General features: G+C 48.0%; 1 protein-coding gene across 1 annotated transcript in view; it reads left to right on the forward strand.

Moving 5' to 3' along the window:
- The first annotated feature begins 968 nt into the window (after nt 1–968).
- UBTD2 (ubiquitin domain containing 2) overlaps nt 969–22,265 on the forward strand; it is a 44,914-nt gene continuing 23,617 nt past the window's right edge. The window contains exon 1 of the mRNA XM_054643102.2: nt 969–1,122. Within this exon, the coding sequence (XP_054499077.1) occupies nt 1,053–1,122 (70 nt within the window). The 5' untranslated portion in view covers nt 969–1,052. The remainder of the gene's footprint in view (nt 1,123–22,265) is intronic.

Consider the following 22,265-nt stretch of genomic DNA (forward strand, 5'->3'; position numbering starts at 1 on the left):
CGCGATGCTCAAAGCTCCATCCTTGAACACCTCGGGGATGGGGCAGAGCTCAGCAGGGCAGGCGGAACAGTGAGAGGGGAATAAACACAGCGAGAGGGGAATAAACACAGTGAGGGGGAATAAACACAGCGAGAGGGAATAAACACAGCCCGGCACCCGGGGCCGCGGGACCCGCCCGGGCTGGGGTCTCGGGGCTGGCCCCGCATCCCGGTGCCGGTGCCGGTGCTGGGCTGGTCCCAGGGGCAGGGTCGGGGCGGTCCCGATGTGGATATTGGGGTGGTCCCGATCCTGGTGCGAGGGTCGGTGTTGGTGCCGGTGCCGGGCATTCCCACGGGCCGGAGGCGGGCCCGGTGCCGGTCCCTGTGCCGGTATTGGGGCGGTCCCGCGGGTCAGAGGCGGTGCCGGTGCCGGTGCGGTCCCGGTGCCGGTGTCGGTGCAGGTCTCGGTCCCATGCCGGTGCCGGGCGGTCCCGCGGGCGATACCGGTCTCGGTCCTAGTCCCGGTCTCATGCTGGTGTCGGTGTCGGTCCCAGTCCTGGTGCCGGTCCATGCCGGTGTCGGTACTGGTATCGGAGCCGGTCCCAGACCCGGTGCCGGTGCCGGGGCGGTCCCGGGACGGTGCCGATGTCGGTGCCGGTGCCAGTCCCGGTATCGGTGCCGGTGCCAGTCCCAGTCCCGGTGCGGTGCCAGTGCCAGTGCCGGTTCCAGTCCCGGTGCCAGTCCCGGTGCGGTGCCAGTGCCAGTGCCGGTGCCAGTCCCGGTGCGGTGCCGGTGCCGGTGCCGGGGCGGTGCCAGTCCCAGTCCCAGTCCCGGTGCGGTGCCAGTGCCAGTGCCGGTGCCAGTCCCGGTCCCAGTCCCAGTCCCAGTCCCATTCCCATTCCCGGTGCCGGGGCGGTCCCGGGGCGGTGCCAGGGCCGGGCGCAGGCCGCGCCCCGGGGGCGGCGTTGCGGAGCGGGGAGGCGGCTCCGGAGCCATCGCGCCTGCCCGGCCGGCGGCGGAGCTCGGTGCAGGGGAGGGGGGCGGGGGGCGGCTCGGCGCGGGTCTGCGGGCCCCATGGGCGGGTGTGTGGGCTCCCACCACGACTCCTCGGGCAGCCTCAACGAGAACTCGGACGGCACTGGAGGTGAGCGCTGCGGGCCGGGCCGGGGGGCCCGCGGGGGGACCCCGGGGCGGGCGCTGCGGGCCGGGGCCTGCGGCGGGCGGGGGAGCCGCGTCCGGCCGCCGGCCCGGATCGTGCCCCGGGCCATCCCCCGGCTTCTCTCCCTCGTTCGCCCGAAGTTTGCCGGGGCGGCGGGGCCGGCGGCGCTCGGCGGGCGCTGCCCCAGGGCGCAGCCCCCGCCCCGCTCCGCGGCCCCGGCGTGCGGGGCTGTACCGGGGGATGGCCCGGGCTGTGCCCACCGGGGCCGCACCGGGGGCCGTACCGGGGCTGTACCGGGCTGTGTCCACCGGGGGCTGTGCGGGGGCTCCGTGGCCGGGCCGTACCGGGAGCGGTGTCGGGGCTGTCTCGCCGGGCAGTGCCGGAGGGCTCGGGGACGCGGCCCCTGCTGAAATAAAGCCCGGCTGGGGAAAGGGCCTGCCCGGGGCTCCCGAAGTTTGTTTTCCTCGGGCTCCGCTCCTTGCGGTGTGCGGGCAATGATTCCTCGGCTCGCTGAGATCCTGGCGCTGCTGCGGGGCCCGGGTTTATTTTCCAGCCGGGAGAGGTGCCTGGCTCCAGCCTTAGCCGCCCGTGGGACCGGAGCGGTCGGCGGCGGCTGGAGATGCTGCATGGATGGATGGATGGATGGATGGATGGACGGATGGATGGAGCAGCGTGGTCCCTGCGAGCGCAGCCCGACCTGGGGAGCAAAGCCAGCGTGCAAACGCTGCTGCAGTGTCAGCAGCCTTTCACCGGCGGGTTCCTCTCCAGCTAAATGCCTGAATGATTGCTTTTTCAACCCTCTCAGGTTTGTGGACCCCTGATGTTCTCCAGCCGAGCTGTGTGTGTTTTATAGTCATTTAAAGTCAGCCTACCAACAGGACACTTGACTTATAGGTAGTCCTCACACATGCAGGGTCCACAGATTTCAGGAGGAGAATTGCTGATCTAGATCTGTGTTTTACCTGTGTTTTACAGAATGTTATTTATCAGTCTGGTTTTTATTTCGGATGTCCCAGCTGATGGGTGTTCTTTCCATCAGTGGCTTTGCTGTCATTCCATAATGTAAAAATATGCAGCACTTGGAGTTGTATCTGAACCAACCATCTGCTGGTTCATGCCAGATACAGAGTTCATGGAAACACCAGAATTCCAGCTGCTGAGAGCTGTGTGGGATTTCACAGAATCCCAGAATAATTGGGGTTGAGGACTCCAGTAGTTGGGGAGTGACCTCTGGAGATCATCCAGTCCAGCCTCCCTACTGAGGCAGGGTCATCCAGAGCAGGTGCCACAGGGACACATCCAGGTGGGTTTGGAATGTCTGCAGAGAGGGAGGCTCCACAACCTCCTGTGGATTTAATCACATTAGTGTCATTGAAAGGAATTTTATAGCTTTGAGTATTGTGAGTCTTCCTTACTCTGTTAGTAAAAAGGGAAGGAGCGGGTTACCTGAAATGCATCTGTACTAAGCAGATTTACCAGGCAGTAAAACCCTGCAGGTATGCTGAGCAGAATGGACCAGTCAAAGGAAAAGAACAGCAGGAATCATCTCATGTCCCGAAATCTTGACCAAAAAATAGCATTAAAAGCTCCACTGGTGCTTGTCCTGAGATGTGCTTTGGTATTATGAGGTGAGATCATGTCACAGAAATAGGCTGGGTTTAATTTCCTTGCTCTTATCTCACCTGTGATATCGAATGAATGAGATAGGAGGAGAACACGATCGGGTTTTGGGTGATATTGCAGAACAGATTCCACGCCCCAGAGCAGCGTGTGAGGTGGGCAGGCTCCATCCAGGCTCTCTGTGTCCCTGCCTGGTGCTCCCAGGGCATGGCACTCTGCTGCTCGGGGGTTAAATAACCCATTGTGCCTGCTGCATTACAACAGCAGCTGGGCTTTCAAGATGTAAGAGATGTGAAATTCGTGTCAGCTGGCTCGTGTTGATTCATGCTCTCAGGGTAATGTTCCTTAAGGTTGTCTCGCCGAAGTGAGAAGCGCTGAAATTTCACTTGAATTATGAGCTTCTTAGGACTGTCTTAAACAATCAGCTCCAGTGTGCAATAGCTTGTTTTGTAATGCTACAGATCTGTTCCTGCCTCTCCACAAGGAGGAAAGGGGGGGTAGGTTGAGCTGGGGGAAGCTCTGAGTATCTCCCCTAAATGTGACTCCCCAGGTGCCAAAGTCCAGCCCGCGCTGATTCCGAGCTTTACCAATTCTGCCAACGTGCCCTTAGCAAGCCTCAAACCCGGCTTGCTCTCTCAAGGGAGCTTCTGTCTGGAGGCATCAGCCAGAGAACCAGCTGAAGCAGAAGTGAACACGGTTTGGAGCTGAGACCTGTGCAGAGAGATGACTTTTTCCTGTTCCCCAAGTGAGGCTCATTTCCTCCAGCTCCGGGGTTGTGACCTCACCCGCTGCATTCGCTCTCGGATCACTGTCGGTGAGCGGGGCCAGAACGTTTCGAAATGCTGGGAAGGTGTTTTGGAACATGATGATTCTAACTTGCCAGTGATGGGCTTGTTTTGGAGAGGCTTTGTCTTTTCCCCAGAATGGAAAAGTTTCCTGGAGAATTGTGAGCGCCCGAGAGCTTGCTCAGCCAGCAGTGGCTGTGTGCGATGCTGGGTGAGAGCAGAGCCAGCTCTCGAGTCTGATTCATCCCAGTTTCAATTTATTCCAGGGCAGTGGGGAGTGGCAAAATCGTGCTCAATTGTGTTATTGGAGTTGAGAGGAGGATTTGTCACATCCCTGTATTCTCCTCAGTGTTTTTGTCCATGGCCAGCACTTCCCGTTGCTCGTGTGCAGCTTGGCAGAGCTGACGGCATGTCCTGGCCACGTGTGCTGCTTTTGTCTCTTACTGTGGGCATTTTTCAAGGTCAGGATGCCTGTGTGTGTGTCAGGAGAGCTGGTGTGGATCCTCAGGTGTGCCTGCATGTGTGAGATGGAGCTAATCAAAAGCCCAGCTTATTGCACAGCTCTGTTTGCAGTGACCGGAGCAGGAGGAGGCTGTTCTTCACCAAGAATTTAACAGATGCTGCTCTGCCCATCGGGCTGGAAATGAAATGGGCTTTGCAGATTGGTACCAGCTGTTTCATTAGCACTGCTCTTTTTAGCAAGTTCTCATTTCACCAGGACATTGGCATAGACAGGAAAAGTTCCTGCCTCGATGCTGGGTGTGTTGTAGCCCAGCAGCACCGAACTGTGGTGGGTGTCCTGGGTGGATTTACTGGGGAGTCATTAAAGGACATCATGAATTGGGTTATAGACACAGGTTGTGCCCAGTTCATCCCTTTAGCTCAGCTGTCTCCCACCTAACAGCCCAAGGTGGTTTCAGGAGCTGAGCACTGCATCCCTTCCAGCTGTGCCCTGCCAAAGGTGCCCGAGTTCCTGCAGGATGGTGAGAGCAGGGGAGGAATTCCTGTTCTGCAGCCACTCCCCAGGCTGTGTGACCTCTTCACTTGTGCTTCTGGCGTTGCTTTGGGCTTGGAATGAACTGCTGGAAAACTCTGTCCTTGTGCCTGTCCATCAGGTATGTTCAGTTGAGCAAAACCAGCAGAGCTGTGCCAGCTGCCATCCGCACGGGCAAGTCCTTCCTGGAGGGCTCCTCAATTTCTTTTTGAGAAGGAAAAGGAGGAACCTGTTCATTGCCTCGTGGCAGCTCTCACCCCTCTCAGAAGCTGCACGTGGTGAAGTTCAGTGAGACAGTTACTTGTGTGGGGTGAGGGAAAAGCAGGGAATCCAGTGGCTGGAAGCAGGAGTCATTCCAGATTAGGGGTTTTGGCTGCAGCTGTCTGATTGCTGCTGAGCTCTCCTTGACACGATGCTCTCCTGCCTGCTGCAGTTCTTGTCACCCTTCCTTGGGAGCAAAGATGCTGATTCTGTTTGAAATTTGTCTTCTTTCCTGCTGCCCCCATCACCCAGCAATGAGAACAGGGCCAAGTGGAAATAAAGCTGCCAGAATGGGAGATTATTCAAACCCTCCATTCCTCCCGTGGAGTTTGATGCAGTGCTGGAGCTTCATTAACTCACAGAAAGGCAAATATTGTGCTCCACCTCTGCTCTCAGCAACTGGACAACAGTTTCTTAAATATTTTCCTTGAGTGCTGTGCAGGGCTGCGTATCACATGGCTAATTGGAAGTCACAATAACTGCTTTCATGGTGCTTCTCTGCAAGACTGACCAGGGGAATTTGCATGTTAAGCAGTGAGATTTGTGGCTCACAATTGCACTAACACAGCCAGGCTCTGCTTGGCTGGCACGGGGGGGTTAAACAAGCAGCTCACGACTGCTTGGAGAGCATTTGGTGCCTCCCTTTTGTGCTGGAGCACACAAAGAGTCTCCCAGAGGGATTTTTCAGTGGGTTGGAGCTGTTGGGTGCAGGCTGGGATGGTTTTTCACTGCCACCTGAAAGAGGCACCTCTGGATTTCAGGTAGTTTCTGCTGGTCTGGAATACAGGGCTGGCAAAAAATAGTCAGAAATCAGAGCTGGCTTTTGCTGTTAGGTCCTGCTGGGGGGTGTTTTGTACGGTTTGTTTTCATTTTGGAGGGTTTTTTTTAATGGAATAACGAAAAAAGCTTAGCATGGCTGAAATTTGCTCCAAATCCTTCCTGCTCCATGCCTGGGTGTGTTTAAAGGATGTGTAGATGGAGCACTTGGGGATGTGGTTCAGAGGTGGCAGTGATGGGCTGATGATGACCCTAAAGGTCTTTTCCAGCCTCAACGAGTCTCTGATTTCCACAGGGGGTTTTATCATGGCTTTGGAATGGAAGTAGCCTTTAATAAATTGTATTTCCCAGGGGCTGGGCACCCTCAGCCTCCTGCAGGTTATTGGGATGTGGGAATGGGTGCTGCCAACTCCTGATAATTCAGTCCCAAGGGTTCCTCTCCTGCTGCTGTGACACCTTTCCTTTGTAAAATACAGGACTCGGTTTTGTTTTCCAGGTGATAACAAGGAGCTCTCAGAAACCCAAATAAAGTGTTATTTTTGCTGTTAATAAGGGCTGGCAAACAAAGCTGTTTGGTTTCCTTTTTGGCTGGTTCCTCCATGTAATTGTTTGTTTGGCTTCTAGATGAAGTGATTTATTTTAATTTCTCTGTTTGGGATTGCAGTGTTGAAAACGACAACATCCTCCTTCACTGAATGTTAAATACAATAAATTGAACAGTCATTGTGCTTTGGAGACTTTTGATAAATGGAAAATATTATTAGTTGCCAGTTTGAATAAACTCTACAAAGCAGCCATGCGCTCTCATTGCAGCAAGTAATGTGATAGCTATTATTTTTCATGTGAATGTTGAATAATATAATTTATGAGTCACAAATTATAATACAGTTGAAGCCTGAAATACAGATTTGCTTCGTGGTGAAGTTGTAAATTCCTGTGAGTCTTCTTGCAGGTACAGGGAAGGGTCAAGTTGGCCTTAATTGCTTTGGTTACCTCTTAAAAAAAAAAGAATATAAAGATCTGGAAATTCATGCAAATGACCATGAGAACTGAATATAACTCCTCCTTGTAATTTAGAGTGTGATGTTTAACAATCTTCATCCTCTTTTCTAGGCAGACACTGTGTATGAATGTGTGATACATTTTTAAACAAATTATGCTGTTCTGTGGAGGAATAACAGAGCTGGAATCAGTACCTGACTGTAGAATAAAACACTTTTCTTGCACTCTGAGGTTTTTAGTTAGTTTCATCTGCTGCTTCTGTGTTGTCTGGCAGTTTAGAGTTGACAGAACAGAAATGTGCAACTACTTAGGAAATAAATGAACTTGTCAGTTTTGTTAGTTTTTTTTTTTTTTAAATTTGGTTTGTTTTCTTGTTTTTTTGAGGAAACAAAGAAGTTTCCCCTCACGTGGGGGTCGTGTCTGCAGTGTAATTCAGTGTTTCAGACTGAGTTTTCCATAGCAGAGAGGGGATGGATCCAGAGCCTCCTCCTGCATCCCAAAGCAGCAGGAATGCTGGTAGAGCTGGGTGTGGAAAACACCTCCAGCAGCACAGGATGTCTGTTTGACCTGTGTGCAGGGAAAGCTCCTCTTGTGCTTTATTTAAGGCTCAGCTGGAACCTGAATTTTACATGTGCTGGCCCTGGCACTCTCAGATTTGATGTGAGTGAGAGCTGGACAAAAGATGGGGCACAGCAAACTGCAGGAGGTGCTTTTGTTCTGGTGCCCATTGTAGGAGTAAATTAAAAACTGTCTCAAATGCTGAATGAGGCTTTCTTAGACTACCTTAAATATTTAAAATGCCATCAGTCTCATCCTGAGGCTCCCCAGCACTGGGAAATGCAAGGGCACTGCAGGTTCTGCAGGTAACAAATGCAGGAGCAATTATTGGATGCTATCAATTTGCAGGAGCTGCTCCACATCCACTTGACCTCTCAGGCCTGATGGAAACCATTTGGAAATTGTCCTTCCCAGAGCAGAAACGCTGCTGGGGTTGTGGATTAGAGCAGTTTTAGCAGCTCCTCCCTCCAGCCTTTTCTCAGTGTCCTTTTCCCTGCCCATCTCCCCCTCTCCTCAGTGAAGAGGATTTAAAAAGGAAAATTCAAAGCCCTGCTTGAAAGCCATTTGTGGGAGGAGATGGGCACAGCTCTGAAGCGCTGATTTTTTATTTTTATTTTATTTTTTTTGCTCCTGGAGAATCTCAGATGTGCTGGAGGATTTTCTGTGTGCCTGTCTATCTGTGTGTGTATAAAGACATCCTTGTGCTGCTGATGAGGTGGAAGGGAGGGGATTTGGGGAGTTTCTGCATGATCTGTCATGTGGTTTTTTTCCCCCACATTCTCAACCATGAAAGCAGAGCCACTTCACAAATGGGAGTGGAAAATGCTTCAGTAGTTTGCAGCAAGAACAGGTAGTGCCCAGGGGGAAAAGATTAGAGGCTAAAATGGGAAAATGTGTCACACAGAGCATGGTAGCTATGCACGTGTTTAACGGGGAAAGTTTACTCTTAAAACATATATATTCAGTCTAGCATTAACCACCACTTTTCTAGAAATAAATTACTTTTCATCCCCTGAAATGATAAACATTTTATAGCTCGTAACAGCTTCCAGTTTACAATAATGTATAATAAATGTAGCAACTATAAATAATTCTCTTTAGTGCAGACAACAGATTCTGGAGGGAGGCATTTTTCACCTTTTCCCAGAGGAGCTGTGTGCTCTTTGAGAGCACTCCCAGGGCCTGAAATGGCATCGGAAGCAGAGCACAGCACTTTGGGATTGGAAGCTTGTTACCTTGCTATTTTTAAAACCCAGTCATGGAGCTGCAGCTCTGCTCCCATGCTGTGATGAAGGGCACTGTGGATTCAGCAGAAGAATCTCTCCGTGGCATTTACTTTGGTGCTTCATTTCCCTGCCACAGAGCTCTCATCTCCTGTGATTCCTGCCTGGCTGGGTAAATACAGACTCTGTAAAAGAGCACCTACAGAACAGCACAGGGTACCTGCAGCTGCCAAATGCCATTTTCTCCTCTCTGCCAATTGTTGTTTTTTTTTGTGGTTTTTTTTGGGAGCACCTGAGCCTGCAGCAGAGCATCAGCAAGCACAGGATAATGGCTGGATGGAGAATTTAAGGAAAAAATTGTTAATTCCTCTGCACAAAGCATTTCTTGGGGAAGCTGTCACCAAGCCCTGCCTGTGTCACACGTGCTGGATTTGTGCCTTCAGAGTGGATTTTGGGTGTGTTTTTCTCCCTCTCAGGTGCACACAGAAGCTGGGTATGTTCAAAAGAGTGTCTTTAATGCAGAATATTGAGCTTTCAAATGCTCCTGAGCCATTGCCCTGCATCCCTGTCCCTCAGAGGGGACGTGCCCCGAGTGGGAAGGGGACACCCAAATCTTGGAATGTGCAAATGGATTTTAGATGTTTCTTTGGTGCAGGTACAAATCCCATTCCTGCCTGGCATGGCTGTGGCTGCTCCCAGCTTGTTACCCCTCCCCAGGGTGAGGAGACAGGGGAAGGAGCAGCTGGGAAGTTTTTTGGGAGGCACAGTTTGGAAAGCACCACGGTCACCCAAAGGTTGGGTGCAGTTTCCCTGGCTGGATGAATTCCCAGGTGGGATAAATTTGGTGGCAGTGATGCCTTGGGAAGGCTGAGCCAGAGCAGAGACCAGACAGAGCTAAAGAATAAAGCAGGGATTTATTCAAAGCATCTCCTCCATGGATGCACCTTGGGCAGCACCAGAGCCCAGCCAGGGCTGCACCCAAGATGAACCAAAATGGCCCCAAAATGCACGGCCGGGCACGGGCTCTGTCCCTGGGATCAGTTCTGCTCCATTTGCATCTTGCAGTTCATTGTCCCATCCCAGCTTTAGCCCCTGCAGTCCCACCCTGCTTGTTTTTCTCTCTCCAGCCCACGGGGTTTGTGCTCTTGGGCTGAGATTTGGATCATTTGTCCTTGGTGCCCAGCTGGAGCAGGAATTGTTTTGTCTCCCTGCTCTGTGCACAGAGCTCAGCATCCCCTGATGTGAACCCCAGACCCACACACTAAAGCAGCACAGAATCTGCTGCTGATGCCTCAGGTTTTAGCTTTTCTGTTTTTCAGACTCAGACACGTTCAGCTGAGCACTCCAGTGCTTCCCACTTCCAAGGTGCAGCATTCCCAGATTTGCCAGTGCCCCCATGGCTGAGGCTGAGCCAAAATCTCCCTTTCCCTTGGCATTTCCATCCTCCCAGTGCCTGGAATGACCAAACCTGCTCTGGAAACTGGGAAATCACAGCTCCCAGCTGAGGGAGAGCACTGGGAGGGCTGAGGGAGAGGAAAGCTGTCACAGAGCTATTTAAACTTTATTTTTTTTTGAGAGTTAGATTTCACTCGTGAGTTGCATGCTGATGACTTGGCTCAGTGAAACACGTAGCAGACTTGATTTTTCTTTTTGTGATTTTTTTTTTTTTTGCTCTCTGCCCACATAAGTTCGTTAAAAGCACATGGGTTGCTATAAATATGAGTGCTTTTAGAACAAAAATACCTTCTGTGAAGTGCTGATCAATATTGGATATTATCCTGAGACAGGTTGAAATGCTCATTTGAGATGGGTTCTCACTCTTTTGTGTGTTTTTCACATCCACAGATCTCCATTGTCTGTTTATGCAGATCTAAAAGTAGTTCTGGTGCCAAAAAAGCTCGAGTTTCAACAGAAAACCACATGATTATTGCTTGACTGAAGTCACACACTTCCAGTCACTCACAGATTGGATGGCCCCACGTGGATGTTACAGCAAAATCCCATTTTTTGCTGCCTTCGTGCAGCCCAACAAATCACATTCTTTGTGTGTATCCAGGGCTCTCCTTTTAATACAGCACTAAAATAGCTCCAAAAATCCTCCAGGCACGGGTTTGGCTTTATCTGAAACTCCTGCAAAATAGAGCAGAGAATACAAGATTTTAGTCTGGCAGCTGGGAATAGAAAAGGAGCAGCAGCATTGTCAGGTTGTTGTGGTTTGGTGTTACAAGGCAGGACCAGAGGAAAAATCCTTTAGTTGTAAATAAGCTTTTAGTTCTTGAGCTCTGCCTCAGAATGGAGACTTTCTAATTGAGTCAGAGTAGACAGAGATTATTTTCTGTAAACCTCTGAAAACACTTGGATTTGGGGTTTTTATTCTCCTAAATAACACAAACCTTCAGAAAATCCAACAGGTTCTTCTGAGCTGTTGTTAGAGGTGAATCTCAAGGGCTCTGTGGGCTCTGCCTCCCTGGGAAGTTTTGTGCCAATTCTCCTAAATATTGGTGTCATTTTGTGCCAATTCTCCTAAATATTGGTGTCATTTTGTGCCAATTCTCCTAAATATTGGTGTCATTTTGTGCCCTTTCCAGTTCTCCTAAATATTGGTGTCATTTTGTGCCCTTCCCAGTTCTCCTAAATATTGGTGTCATTTTGTGCCCTTCCCAGTTCTCCTAAATATTGATGTTGTAGGAATTAGGTTTAAGTTGAGGAGGAGAAGTCATGGCTTTTGATTAAATTATCCCTCTGGCAGCTTGAAAATTGAAATTTTAGCTTGAAAATTGAAATAATCTGCTGGGTTTTGGAGTGTTGGAGTGCTCAGCAGTGGGCAAAACACAATCACCTACTTAAACAGGAACCCAAAATTCTCTTTTTTATCTTGAACATGACAGGAGTGGGAGGGCTCCAAGCACTCCCCAATCCCAGCCTTCCTCCATCCCAGGATCAGTCACAATCACTTCTCAGGGAGCAAATTTCCCCGAGAATTTTTAATTTAAACTGATTGAAATTGATGCTTACCACAGCTTCTTCACAATATTGCTTTGGGAAATCAATAGGTTCCTTTATAAATTATTTTTTTCTGCTTTATCCATCGCAAATCAAGTGTTTTATCTTAGGAATGCCGCTGCAATTCTTCATGACTCTGATCATGTTTTTCCTGATGATTGGTGTGCTGCAGGACTGGGGAAGGAACTGCATTAGCATTTTATCTTATTGTGCTGGGAATCTTATTACCAAGAGTTAATAATTTGCATTGAGCTCACATTAGTTAGGAAAATATTGCAGATATTTCGGGGTGGGGGAGGAAGTGTTTTGGTTGCTGCCAGTGTCCTGCTTGAGCATCTCTTGGCAGCTCTGTCCAGAGGGATGCTGAGCAGCTGATCTGATAATTGAGCCTGTTCAAAATCCATTTTATTAACTAAAAAATCCATTTGATTAAGTATTAAGTAGTGACAATTCAGCTTAAAGTTCTGCAAAGTCCAAGATGGCAAAGGCTTCTGTATCTCTGCTTCAGCGCTGTGTCAAACAGAATATTCTGCCTTAGAAATTCTACCAACTGATCTCATCTTGTCTTGAAACTCTTTCCAGGTTTGCCTGCTCAAGGATTCTGTCGCTATCTGATTGCTCTGCCTGCCAAATTTCCAGGCTGAGTTCATCTGCCATTGATAAAGTGCATTTCTCTCTGCTCCCTGCATTCACCCTTCCTTCTTTCACACGTCTCCTTTGATTATTATGAATTAATCAGGGCATTTTTTCCAGCTGAGGGGACTCATGCCATGCAATTCAGCTTTAGGGATCTGCACCATTTCTTTCCTTGTGTTTTGAAACTTTCCAACTTTTGCTGGTTTCTGTTGAAGGTTCATAAATTAGGAGCCCTTTTTCTCACAGAGCATTTTTCTATCAAGATATTTCAGGGATTAATGTTTGTTAAAGGCAGTTTTGATGCTAATAACAGGGAGCTGTGTGGATGCTGCTCAGTTTTTAATGCATTTTTCTCCTGCTCATCCTCAGGTCTGAAAGTGGCCCCAGTTCTGCTGCTCTGGGCCTTGAGATGCCTTTGTTCAGAGCTGTGGACTCAGCACTTCCTGGGCATGGTTTGCTCATTAGAGCACAGTAATTAGTGAGTTTGCCATGGACTTGCATGCAGCCATTCTTAGGGATCCTCTCCTGGATGCAGTGAAATCAGCAGGTTTGGGTGCTGGGGTTTGATTTCTCCAACACTTTCAGGAGTTCCTTTCCCTAAACCAAATGATCCCACCTGCCCTGAGAAACCATGGGAGAGAGGGGTGGGCTCCTGCTTTCAGATGGCTGAAATAAGAATCTCTTTTTAATAATGCATTCTCATTGCCAAGCAAACTTCTCATCCTTAATTTGAAACTATTTTCCCTTGCAGAAAGGGCAGCAGGGGTGAAAAGAGGACCTGTGTAATAATGGAGAGTTCTGCTTGAACTCAGAACTTTTCTTGCAGACACTTGAGGGCCCAGCACCTTCACACATTTATTTAATCTGTTATTACATCAATTATGCCTTAAATAATGGGGAAAAGTAGGCAAAGTGCATCTGTCCTGACAAAGAGCTCTGCTCTTGCTTTGCAGTGATGCCACAGGAGAAATGAGCTCCTGGAGCATTATGGTGAGGAGCTTTTCAGAAAGGACAAGCACAGCCCATGGCCGAGCCCTGCTTCAGCTCTTGCTGGCTGTGGAACAACTGAGAGCATTGCCAGCACCGTCCCTGGGCTGCCAGCTTTGAGCCTGCCCTGAGCTGTGGAGAATTAAAGGCATTTTCAATCCAATTCTGTGATCCCTGCCTTTGAAAGGAAGTTCCTCAAGGGCTGTGTGTCCGTAGGAAGCACTGAGCAAGCACCACTCAGGCCATTAATAGAGCTAAAGCCTGGTGTGCTCAGGGACTTCTGAGGGAGATCAGATTAATTTGCTAAAGGTGGAAAGGCTCTGGCTGCTTTAATCTTGCTCCATTTCAGCAATTGAAATGAAGAGGGCAGGTTCCTGTGCCTCCTCCAAGGTGCTCCCTGTGCTTGGCATCGCTGAGAGCAGGAGGAGGAGGCCTTGATTCGTTTCCTAACTTTGGGGGATTTTATGTGCTCAGGGTTGGATTCCCTGGGTGCCCAGAGAAGCTGTGGCTGCTCCTGGGTCCCTGGCCAGGCTGGGTGAAGCACCTGGGATGGTGGCAGTGTCCTTGTCATGGACACTCATGCTCATGGGTGGCACTGAGTGCCCCTCAAGGCTCCTTCCAGCCCAAACCATTCTCGGGTTACATCAGTCGTCCTTGAGGCTCTAACAGGGCTGTTTGTCACCCAAGAACATCCACAGGGGGATAAAAAGGCCCTGAAAGGATGGGGTTTGAAGGCTGCTTTGTTCACGTGCTCCCATTCACAGGATTGGGTTGGTTTGGGGTTTTTTTCCCCCTGGATGTACAAGGCATCCAGGTATTTATACAAGTTGCAACAAAGGCTTGCACGTATTTCATTTTAGCTTAGATTGCTTTCTAATTATCTGAGCAATCCACTGATGTCCTTATCTGTTATTACTTGCCTCTAACTCAGGGATGAATGTGGATTTCTTAACAAAATGTGTACTTGAAGGGTAGGAATTCCTTATGGCCAAGAGGTTGCTCATGTGTTCTACACTCAATTCTGAGCTTTATCCAGCATGGGTGCTGGAGTTTCCTCTGGGGGGACTGCCCAGGACAACAGAGAGGAGTTGAGTTTCAAAATTGAATGTGAAATAATAACTTTACTATGAAAAAGTACCCTGTAAAATAGGGCTGAGGAAAGCACCAAGTATCATTCTGAGAAATTCAATTTCTCAGATGAAACCTACAAATGTTTATGTGACTTTCACTGTTTTTCAAACCAAGCAATCACCTTTCAGTTTTCCTCAGGCACCTGAGGAACATTATATGGGAGTGTAAAATGAAATCATTAAGATAATGTATGTTTGGGATGTGTGTCAGGTAAGATTCCTATTTTCAGCTTACACTGAGCTCTTAATTAACTGATGAGCTTAAGCAGCTGAGATACAGTAATAGTGCATTTAGTTAATTGGCTCATGTGAAACTTTATCCCTGCCAATAACTGTGACACTGGAATAAATTCAAGACATGGTGTTAGATCCTTTAACTAAGCTAATTTAATCGTTGGTCATTGTAAAAACAGCCACCAACTTGGAGGCTTTTTTTTTTTTTTTGTCATTTCCTGCTGGAATTTGTGACTGCTGTGCTGGCAGCAGTGACATGGCAAGCATGGCATGTTCAGCCAAAAAATCCTTGGGAAATGCAGTTGGCCATCTGTCCTGAGCATTATACCTTGAATTACCCAGATTTCAGGCTGTGCTGGAAGGGTTTAATGCAGCAAAGCCAAATTTTGGCTGTGCTGAGATGGGGTCTGAGCACTCTGCTGCCTCCTGGGCAGTTTTACCTGAGGGAAAAACCTGAGAAAGATGGAGAGGGAATTCTACAAGAGCCTGGAGGGACAGGACAGGGGGAATGGGTTCACACTGACAGAGATGGATATTGGGGAGGAATTTTTCCCTGTGAGGGTGGGGAGGCCCTGGAATGGCTTTCCCAGAGAAGCTGTGGCTGCCCCATCCCTGGAAATGTCCAAGGCTGGGGCTTGGAGCAGTCTGGGCTGGTGGAAACTCTCCTTGCCCATGGATGAGATTTAAGATCCCCTCAAACCCAAACCATCCATTGACTTTATCAACTTTGGGTTTACTTGTAGTAAATTAAATTCCCTGGTGGCACCATCCAGAAGGTTCAGCCCCACATTTAAACACCCTCTGCACAAGGCCCTGCTGAGCAGGGTGTCCTGGCTGCTTTCAGCACCATCACACCTCATCAGGGACTGAAGAAATCCCCAGCCAAATATTTTTTTGTCATTCTGGCAGGGTGAAAGATAAGGCTGCCTTTGATTATTTTATTTTTTTTTTCCCTTGAAAATTTTGCTGATGCTGGAAGCACTGGTGGTGTGTTAAACACAGCCCAGGTGTCCAGCAGATGGTCCTGTGTCACTTGTCCAGCTCAGAATTCCTGGTGGCCTCGTGTGGCTGGGCCATGTCTGGGTGACAGAGGCCACACCACAGCCCTGGCTCAGCCCAGAGAAAAGCCAGGCTTTGTTTTAAACCCTGCTGAGCCAAACCCCGCCTTGGCCTTGCTCAAAGCACCCAGAACTCAGCTGGGTGAAGGTTTACGAGCCACGAGAGTTTGAGTAGAATGATGGTTAATTTGTCACAGGGTGAAAAAGTAGAAGTTTGGGGTTTTAGAATGGGGGTTCAAGAGGCAAGATGGAGGAATCTGGGCATGTCCTCTCCTCCTTCCTCCTCCTTCCTCCTCCTTCCTCCTCCTTCCTCCTCCTTCCTCCTCCTTCCTCCTCCTTCCTCCTCCTTCCTCCTCCTTCCTCCTCCTTCCTCCTCCTTCCTCCTCCTTCCTCCTCCTTCCTCCTCCTTCCTCCTCCTTCCTCCTCCTTCCTCCTCCTTCCTCCTCCTTCCTCCTCCTTCCTCCTCCTTCCTCCTCCTTCCTCCTCACCCTCCATCTTCTGCTGTGATGGTGACACTTCTGGATTGGTTTAGAACAGAGACAGACTGTCTAACATAGGTGATAGGTATTTGAAAATTATTGTAAATAAAGTACACTTAGTTTTAAATATCAAAAGGGCAGTCCCTGTGCCACTGTCAGTATGTGGGGAGGCAGTTGGCACTGGGGGAGTTTTGGTGCTGCTCCTTTTCCCAAGGAAGGGCTGGAGGTGGCACTCAGGGCTCTGGGCTGCTGTCAGGGTGGGCATTGGGCACAGCTTGGTGATCTTGGAGGGCTTCTCCAACCTCAGTGGTTCTGTGGGGTCAGCCCCCAGTGAACTCTAAATCACTTTTTTAGCAGTTGGTGCTTGTTGTGCAGAGGTCAGAGGGAGGACAGGCTCAAGGAGGAAGGGGATTTGTGGGCCTGAGCTGTTCCTTTGCAGCTGGACCTGGACATTTCCTGCTGCTCAGTCCATGCTGCCATGAGCCTGGAGCAGTGGGCAGTGCCCTGTCCCAGCAGGGCACCAGCACAGGTTGTCCTGGCAGGAATTTGCACTTTTATCTGATGTGTCTAAAGTTTCCCTGGGAACTGAAGGGACAGGAGACACAAAAGGCTTTTAGTGCTTTAAAAGTAAAGTTGCTGAGTTGCATTCTTCCTCATGCTGAGATACACAAAGCTCTGGGGTGGGGGTTTTTTGGGTTTTTTTTTGCAGATAAGCTCTGTTCAGCTTCTCAGTGCATTCCCTGCTCTGTGCTGCTCTTGTTTTGGGTGTGGGGCTGCCCTGGTGCCCAGCTCAGCTGCAATTGAGCTGCAGCTGAAGCCACACACTGCAGAAGTCACAATAAACAGTGTGCTCTGTGCAGCCTGGCTCAGACAGAATATTTTTCATGTTGCTGACAGCTTCCTTAATGGTTCTTGTCACAGCTTTTAAAAAAGGTGGCCCAGCTGTGCACTGTAGATGGTGCAGATTGAAGCTCTTGGTGCTTGCACACTGTGGGCATGGGGAAATCTTTCTCCTCTGCTGTATCCAGCTGAAGACATTCATCTGCCAGAGATAGGAGCAGTTTAAATTCCAGTGTAAACAGTGCTGACAGGTAATTGTGTTGATAATGTCTGTCCCCTGGAGCTGTTTCACCTCAGTGAACTTCCCTGCCAGGCTGGGGCTGACTCTGAGCCGGGTTTTACAGCTCCTGCTGTTGGACCTGAGTTTGGGCAAGCTGAGTTTGGGGCTCCAGATGAGCATCCCCTGGGCTGTGCCCTGCCTGGCTGCCTGCCTTCCTCAGCCCTGCTCAGCCCTGAGCCAGGCTCTGAGCAGGTGGGGACTCCACAGAGGTGTTCCCAACCTGAGACACTTGTCTGTCCACAGGAGCTGTTGTGTCATGAGCTTAATCAAGGTGATTGAGAATGGAGAATGAGGCTGAGAATTGGGAATCAAGATGATTGTGAATTGAGAATCAATGTGATTGAGAATGAGACTGAGAATTGAGAATGAGACTGAGAATTGAGAGTCGAGAATCAAGGTGATTGAGAATTGAGAATGAGATTGAGAATTGAGAATCAAAATGATTGAGAATTGATAATGAGACTGAGAATTTAGAATCAAGGTGATTGAGAATTGAGAGTCAAAATGATTGAGAATTGAGAATCAAGGTGATTGAGAATTGAGAATCAAGGTGATTGAGAATTGAAAATCAAGGTGATTGAGAATTGAGAATGAGACTGAGAATTGAGAATCAAGGTGATTGAGAATGAGACTGAGAATTGAGAATCAAAATGATTAAATGATTGAGAATTTAGAATCAAGGTGATTGAGAATTGAGAGTTGAGAATCAAGGTGATTGAGAATTGAGAGTTGAGAATCAAGGTGATTGAGAATCCTCTGTTTGTGCTTCCAGCAGGAGGCTGGGTGGGCAGGCAGGACTCAGGAGTACCCACAGAGCTTTTGGAAATAACAATCATGGAAACAAAGGATGGTTTGGGTTGGAAGAGACCTTAAAAATCATCTTGTTGAGGGCAGGGACACCTTCCACTGTCCCAGGGTGCTCCAAGCCCATCCAGCCTGGCACTGCCAGGGATCCAGGGGCAACCACAGCTCCTCTGTGCCAGGGCCTGCCACCCTCACAGGGGAGAATTTATTCCCAATATCCAGTCTCAATTCCCCCTTGCCAGCTGGCTCTGGGCTGGGAATGCCCCTCAGGTCAGATAAAATGCACTGCCCTAGTTCCAGTTGTTCAGGATATCCCAGGGCTGTGGCCACCTGAGCAGATCCTGCCTGGGCTGGGATGAGCTGGGGTCTCTGGAATACCACAGAGGGAGCAGCAAAGATTCAGATTTCCAAAGCTGAAGCTTTTATTTCTTGCTGTAACACTGCTGACTCCTTTGAGGGGTGATGAGTGATGAGCTGCCTGGAAATCTCCTGATTTCTTCTGCAATTTCTGCTGAAAATGATGGGAGAAATGGAAAATACAGTGGAATAGCTGCTAATTAGAGTCAGTTTTTCTCTTTGTCCAGCTCATTCATACACCTCATCCTCTCATGCTGAGGAGCCTCTGTATTGACCCAGGGAAGGTTTAACGTGTAGACAAAGGCAGGGGTAAGCTGTCCAGAGCTGCCTGGAATGACCAGAGGAACTGCTAATTGCATTTTAAACTGCATTTTGCTCCCTGCAGCCTCTTCTGGGCAGCTTTTGGTGCTGAGCAGGAACTGAGGAGGAGCAGGGAGGGATTCCCTGCCCAGCCCTGTGTGCCAGGCTGGGGGCACCGGGTGGCACCAGCGATGGATTGTCCCCCCTGTCCCCAGAGGCAGCAGCACATGGTGCCTGGCACAGCACAACCTGCCTTTAGTGCCTGCTGCTGCTTCCCCTCTCCATCTGATCTTCTGTTGGTCTTCATTTCCTTCCTTTCCTCACCTCCTTTCAGGTGGGGAAAGGGGAAATGGCTCAGGGCTTGGCTGGGGGGGTTCTTTCTGTGTCTCTGCTGGGTTTGCTGCCCTGAAAAGCTTCACAGTTTGTTACTTGGCTCAGAATTAATACCTTTGGCTCAAAATTAATGCCTTTGCCTACACTTCTATAATGTTGCTTTGAGTCTGCAGCCTGGTGTTTTAGTACACAACTATTTCAAGATATAACCTGAATTTCTACCAGGGAAGTAGTGTTCATTTTACCCTCATAAGAAACCATAAAGCTTGACTTAGTTTCAAGCATTATCTGTCTATCTGTATTTATTTGGAAAGTTCACACAGGCTCCCTAGAAATGTTAATTCCTTTCCTTGTTAGGAAAGCTTAATTGTCCTAATACTTCACTTCTAAGTCTTTGCCACTGTCCAGTGCCACTTCTGTTCCAAAATCCTCTTCTTGCCTTGGGAAAATGTAACCACCTTAAGAAGAAAATTGCTGAAAATCAGCAATAAACAGATAAAATTCTGCCATTTTCCTGTTGTTGGGTACGCCTGTGCTATTTAATGCAATTTAAATTGTGTAAGCCTTTGTTGCTTAATGTAATTCAAATTGTCTGCTGCTTAAGTGCAATGAATTTTCCCTTTCTCCCTCCCTGTTTTCCCTGGGTTTTTGCACTTTTCCTTTGTCCTGGCTCTTCCAAGCACTGTCGTAATTCAGGATTACACTGGAGAACAATGCAAAGAAAATGTTTAGGATGAACTGTGTGATAGTGATACCAAATTACAAGGTACCTCATGAGGAAATTGGAGCAAAATGGGTTTCAAATGGGACTCATTTGATGAAGTAGAGAAGTGCTGGGTGATTGTGGGGAGGGGAGCCCTTCGGGGACTATTCCTGACAGAAACTTTCTGGGTAGCAAACTGTTATTTGCATTTCATTTCTGATAGAAAAATACTTTGTTAGCAGCTGAGCCTCAACAGGGAAGCAATCTGGTAAAGAAAATCGTTTTGATCATTGGTTCCATTTGTAAAACATTTCCTCAGCTTCTCCTGGCTGCCTTCAGGTCCCTGCTGAGGTTCCTGCTGGGTGGGCTGGGGGTGTTTGCAGCCCCAGGGCAGCCTGGCTCTTCTCCCCCCTGGCTCTGCAGCCCTGGGGCTGTGCTGGTCCCTGTTCATCATTTCATGGCCAGGCCCCCAATCCCATCTTTCCCACCCACAGCAGCTCCTGAACGTGGCATTCCCATCCAGACACCTGTGGTGATCTTTTGTCCTTGGATGTTCCTGCTCCTCTCCTCACAGGGCACTCCAAACCTTTTTCATCTCTCACCACTTAAGCAGTTGGCTTCATCTCTTGCATATTTTCTTAATCAAGACAAAGGAAAAAAAAGAAAAGACTATGTTTTCTTTTATTTATTATATATTCTAATAAATAAATGATATAAAATAAATAATACTATAAAATAAACAATATTATAAATAATATAGTCGTTTTATATATAAAATATATTAATACAAATAATACAAAATAAAAATTAATATAAATAAACAATATTATAAATAATGTATTTATTATTATATTCTATAACATAATATGTATAACATATAATTATATATAATAATATAATATATAATATAATTATATATATTATATAATAATATATAAAATAATAATATAATATATATCAAAATAATATATAATATAATTTTATATATAGAAATATAATAATATAAATAATATAAATAAACAATATTATAAATAATATATCCATTATTCTATTTTATAATATAATAATAAATATAATATAATATAATATAATAATATATAACAATATAATATATAATATAATTTTATATATAAAATGTAATAATATAAATAATATAATATAAACAATATTATAAATAATATATTTATTATTATATTTTACATATAAAATAAATCTTGCCAGATTCTCCTATTGCAACATTTCACCATTTTGATCTTGGCACGTTTGCCTGTATCTGCTCCTAACTTGTGTTCACTGGTGGCCTGTCCCTCCCTGGTGCTTTCTGGCTGTGTGTCCATCCTCCCCCCAGTCTGCAGGGATTGGGAAGCACAGCCAGGCCCTGTTCTTGTAACTGGACCAGTTTCCTCTGCTTTTTACAAAAGCTGCAAAAGACTAATGCTGCAAGCAACATATGCTTGTGTTTCCAAGGCAAAGGAGGAAATTCACTGTGGAGCGCTTGCAGCGATGGAACAGCCAAATTTGGTCCTAATTTTAGTTTTAGAAATAGGTGAAAGATGTTTGAAGGATGGGGTGGGAGGGAAAACTCACGGAAGGATGATGGCAGCAGAGGTGTTTCCACAGATAATTCAAATTTGAGCTCAGCTGCTTCAGGGCTGTTTCAGGTCTCATCCAGGGTTACCTGGCAGGGCAGGGAGTGGGGAGGAGGAAGATCCAGGTCACACTTGAAGCAGAGATCAGTCCTGAAGAAATATTCATTATCAGTTCTGCCCTCCTCCAGAGCTCTGAGATGTCCCCTGGCTCAGCTTGGCCGTGTTTGATTTGACACAAAACCCCCTGGGGCTGAGATATTCCCAGTTGGATGATGGAGTGCTGTAATTCAGGTGGTATAAATTAGGAATTATAGACTTTGTAGCTGGATATTGGCTTTTAATACAAGAATCCTGTGGTAGCAGCTGCTCCTGCTCATCTGGTCCCCCTCAGAAGAGGCACCAGTGATATCCACAGTGATATCCACAGTGATAGCGACATAACAAACACACCAGCTGCTCCAAAGAGCTTCCACTGAGACATTTCTTGACATCCTGTTAAGAAACTGATTTAAATATCTGGGTTTATCTGCATAAGGAGCAGAGATAACCTTCCAGATTCATTGCTTTGATGGGAAGCTGCGGGGAAGGGAAATAAATTTACAATTCAGGTGATGAAACAGTCTGCAAGGATTGGAGAAATACATTTCTTCCTTCTGAAAAATAAGACTTTGCAGCCTGCCAGGAGTTCAGTGGGGCAGGCAGGAGCAACTGCCTCAGGGATGCCAGGGTAGCAAGGGCAAACAGGTAATGCTGCTAAATCCCACAGGAACAGCTCATGGCTTGTGTGCCACTGTTTTGGGGCACTTTGAGGCATTCAACAGAATCATTGGGATTGGAAAACAGAACCATTAGGGCAAACAGGGAATGCTGCTAAATCCCACAGGAACAGTCCATGTGTGCCACTGGTTTGGGCGCTTTGAGGCATTAAACAGAATTATTAGGATTGGAAAAGAACTTTGAGAAGAGTTTGTGGCCAGTCTTTGATCCATCACCTTTCCAAGCAGACACGAAGGGAGGTTTGGATTCCCCCAGCCCCAGGGAATTCCTGGAGGTGGCCCTGGGTGCTCTGGGCTGGGGACAAGCTGGGGATGTGGCACAGGCTGCATTTGATGGTCTGGGAGGGCTTTTCCAGCCTAAACTCGGTGCATTTCTTACCCTCTGTGGGATGCACAGCC

This window comes from Agelaius phoeniceus, chromosome 15 (assembly GCF_051311805.1).
Source record: "Agelaius phoeniceus isolate bAgePho1 chromosome 15, bAgePho1.hap1, whole genome shotgun sequence".
In the NCBI taxonomy this organism is placed as follows: domain Eukaryota; kingdom Metazoa; phylum Chordata; class Aves; order Passeriformes; family Icteridae; genus Agelaius; species Agelaius phoeniceus.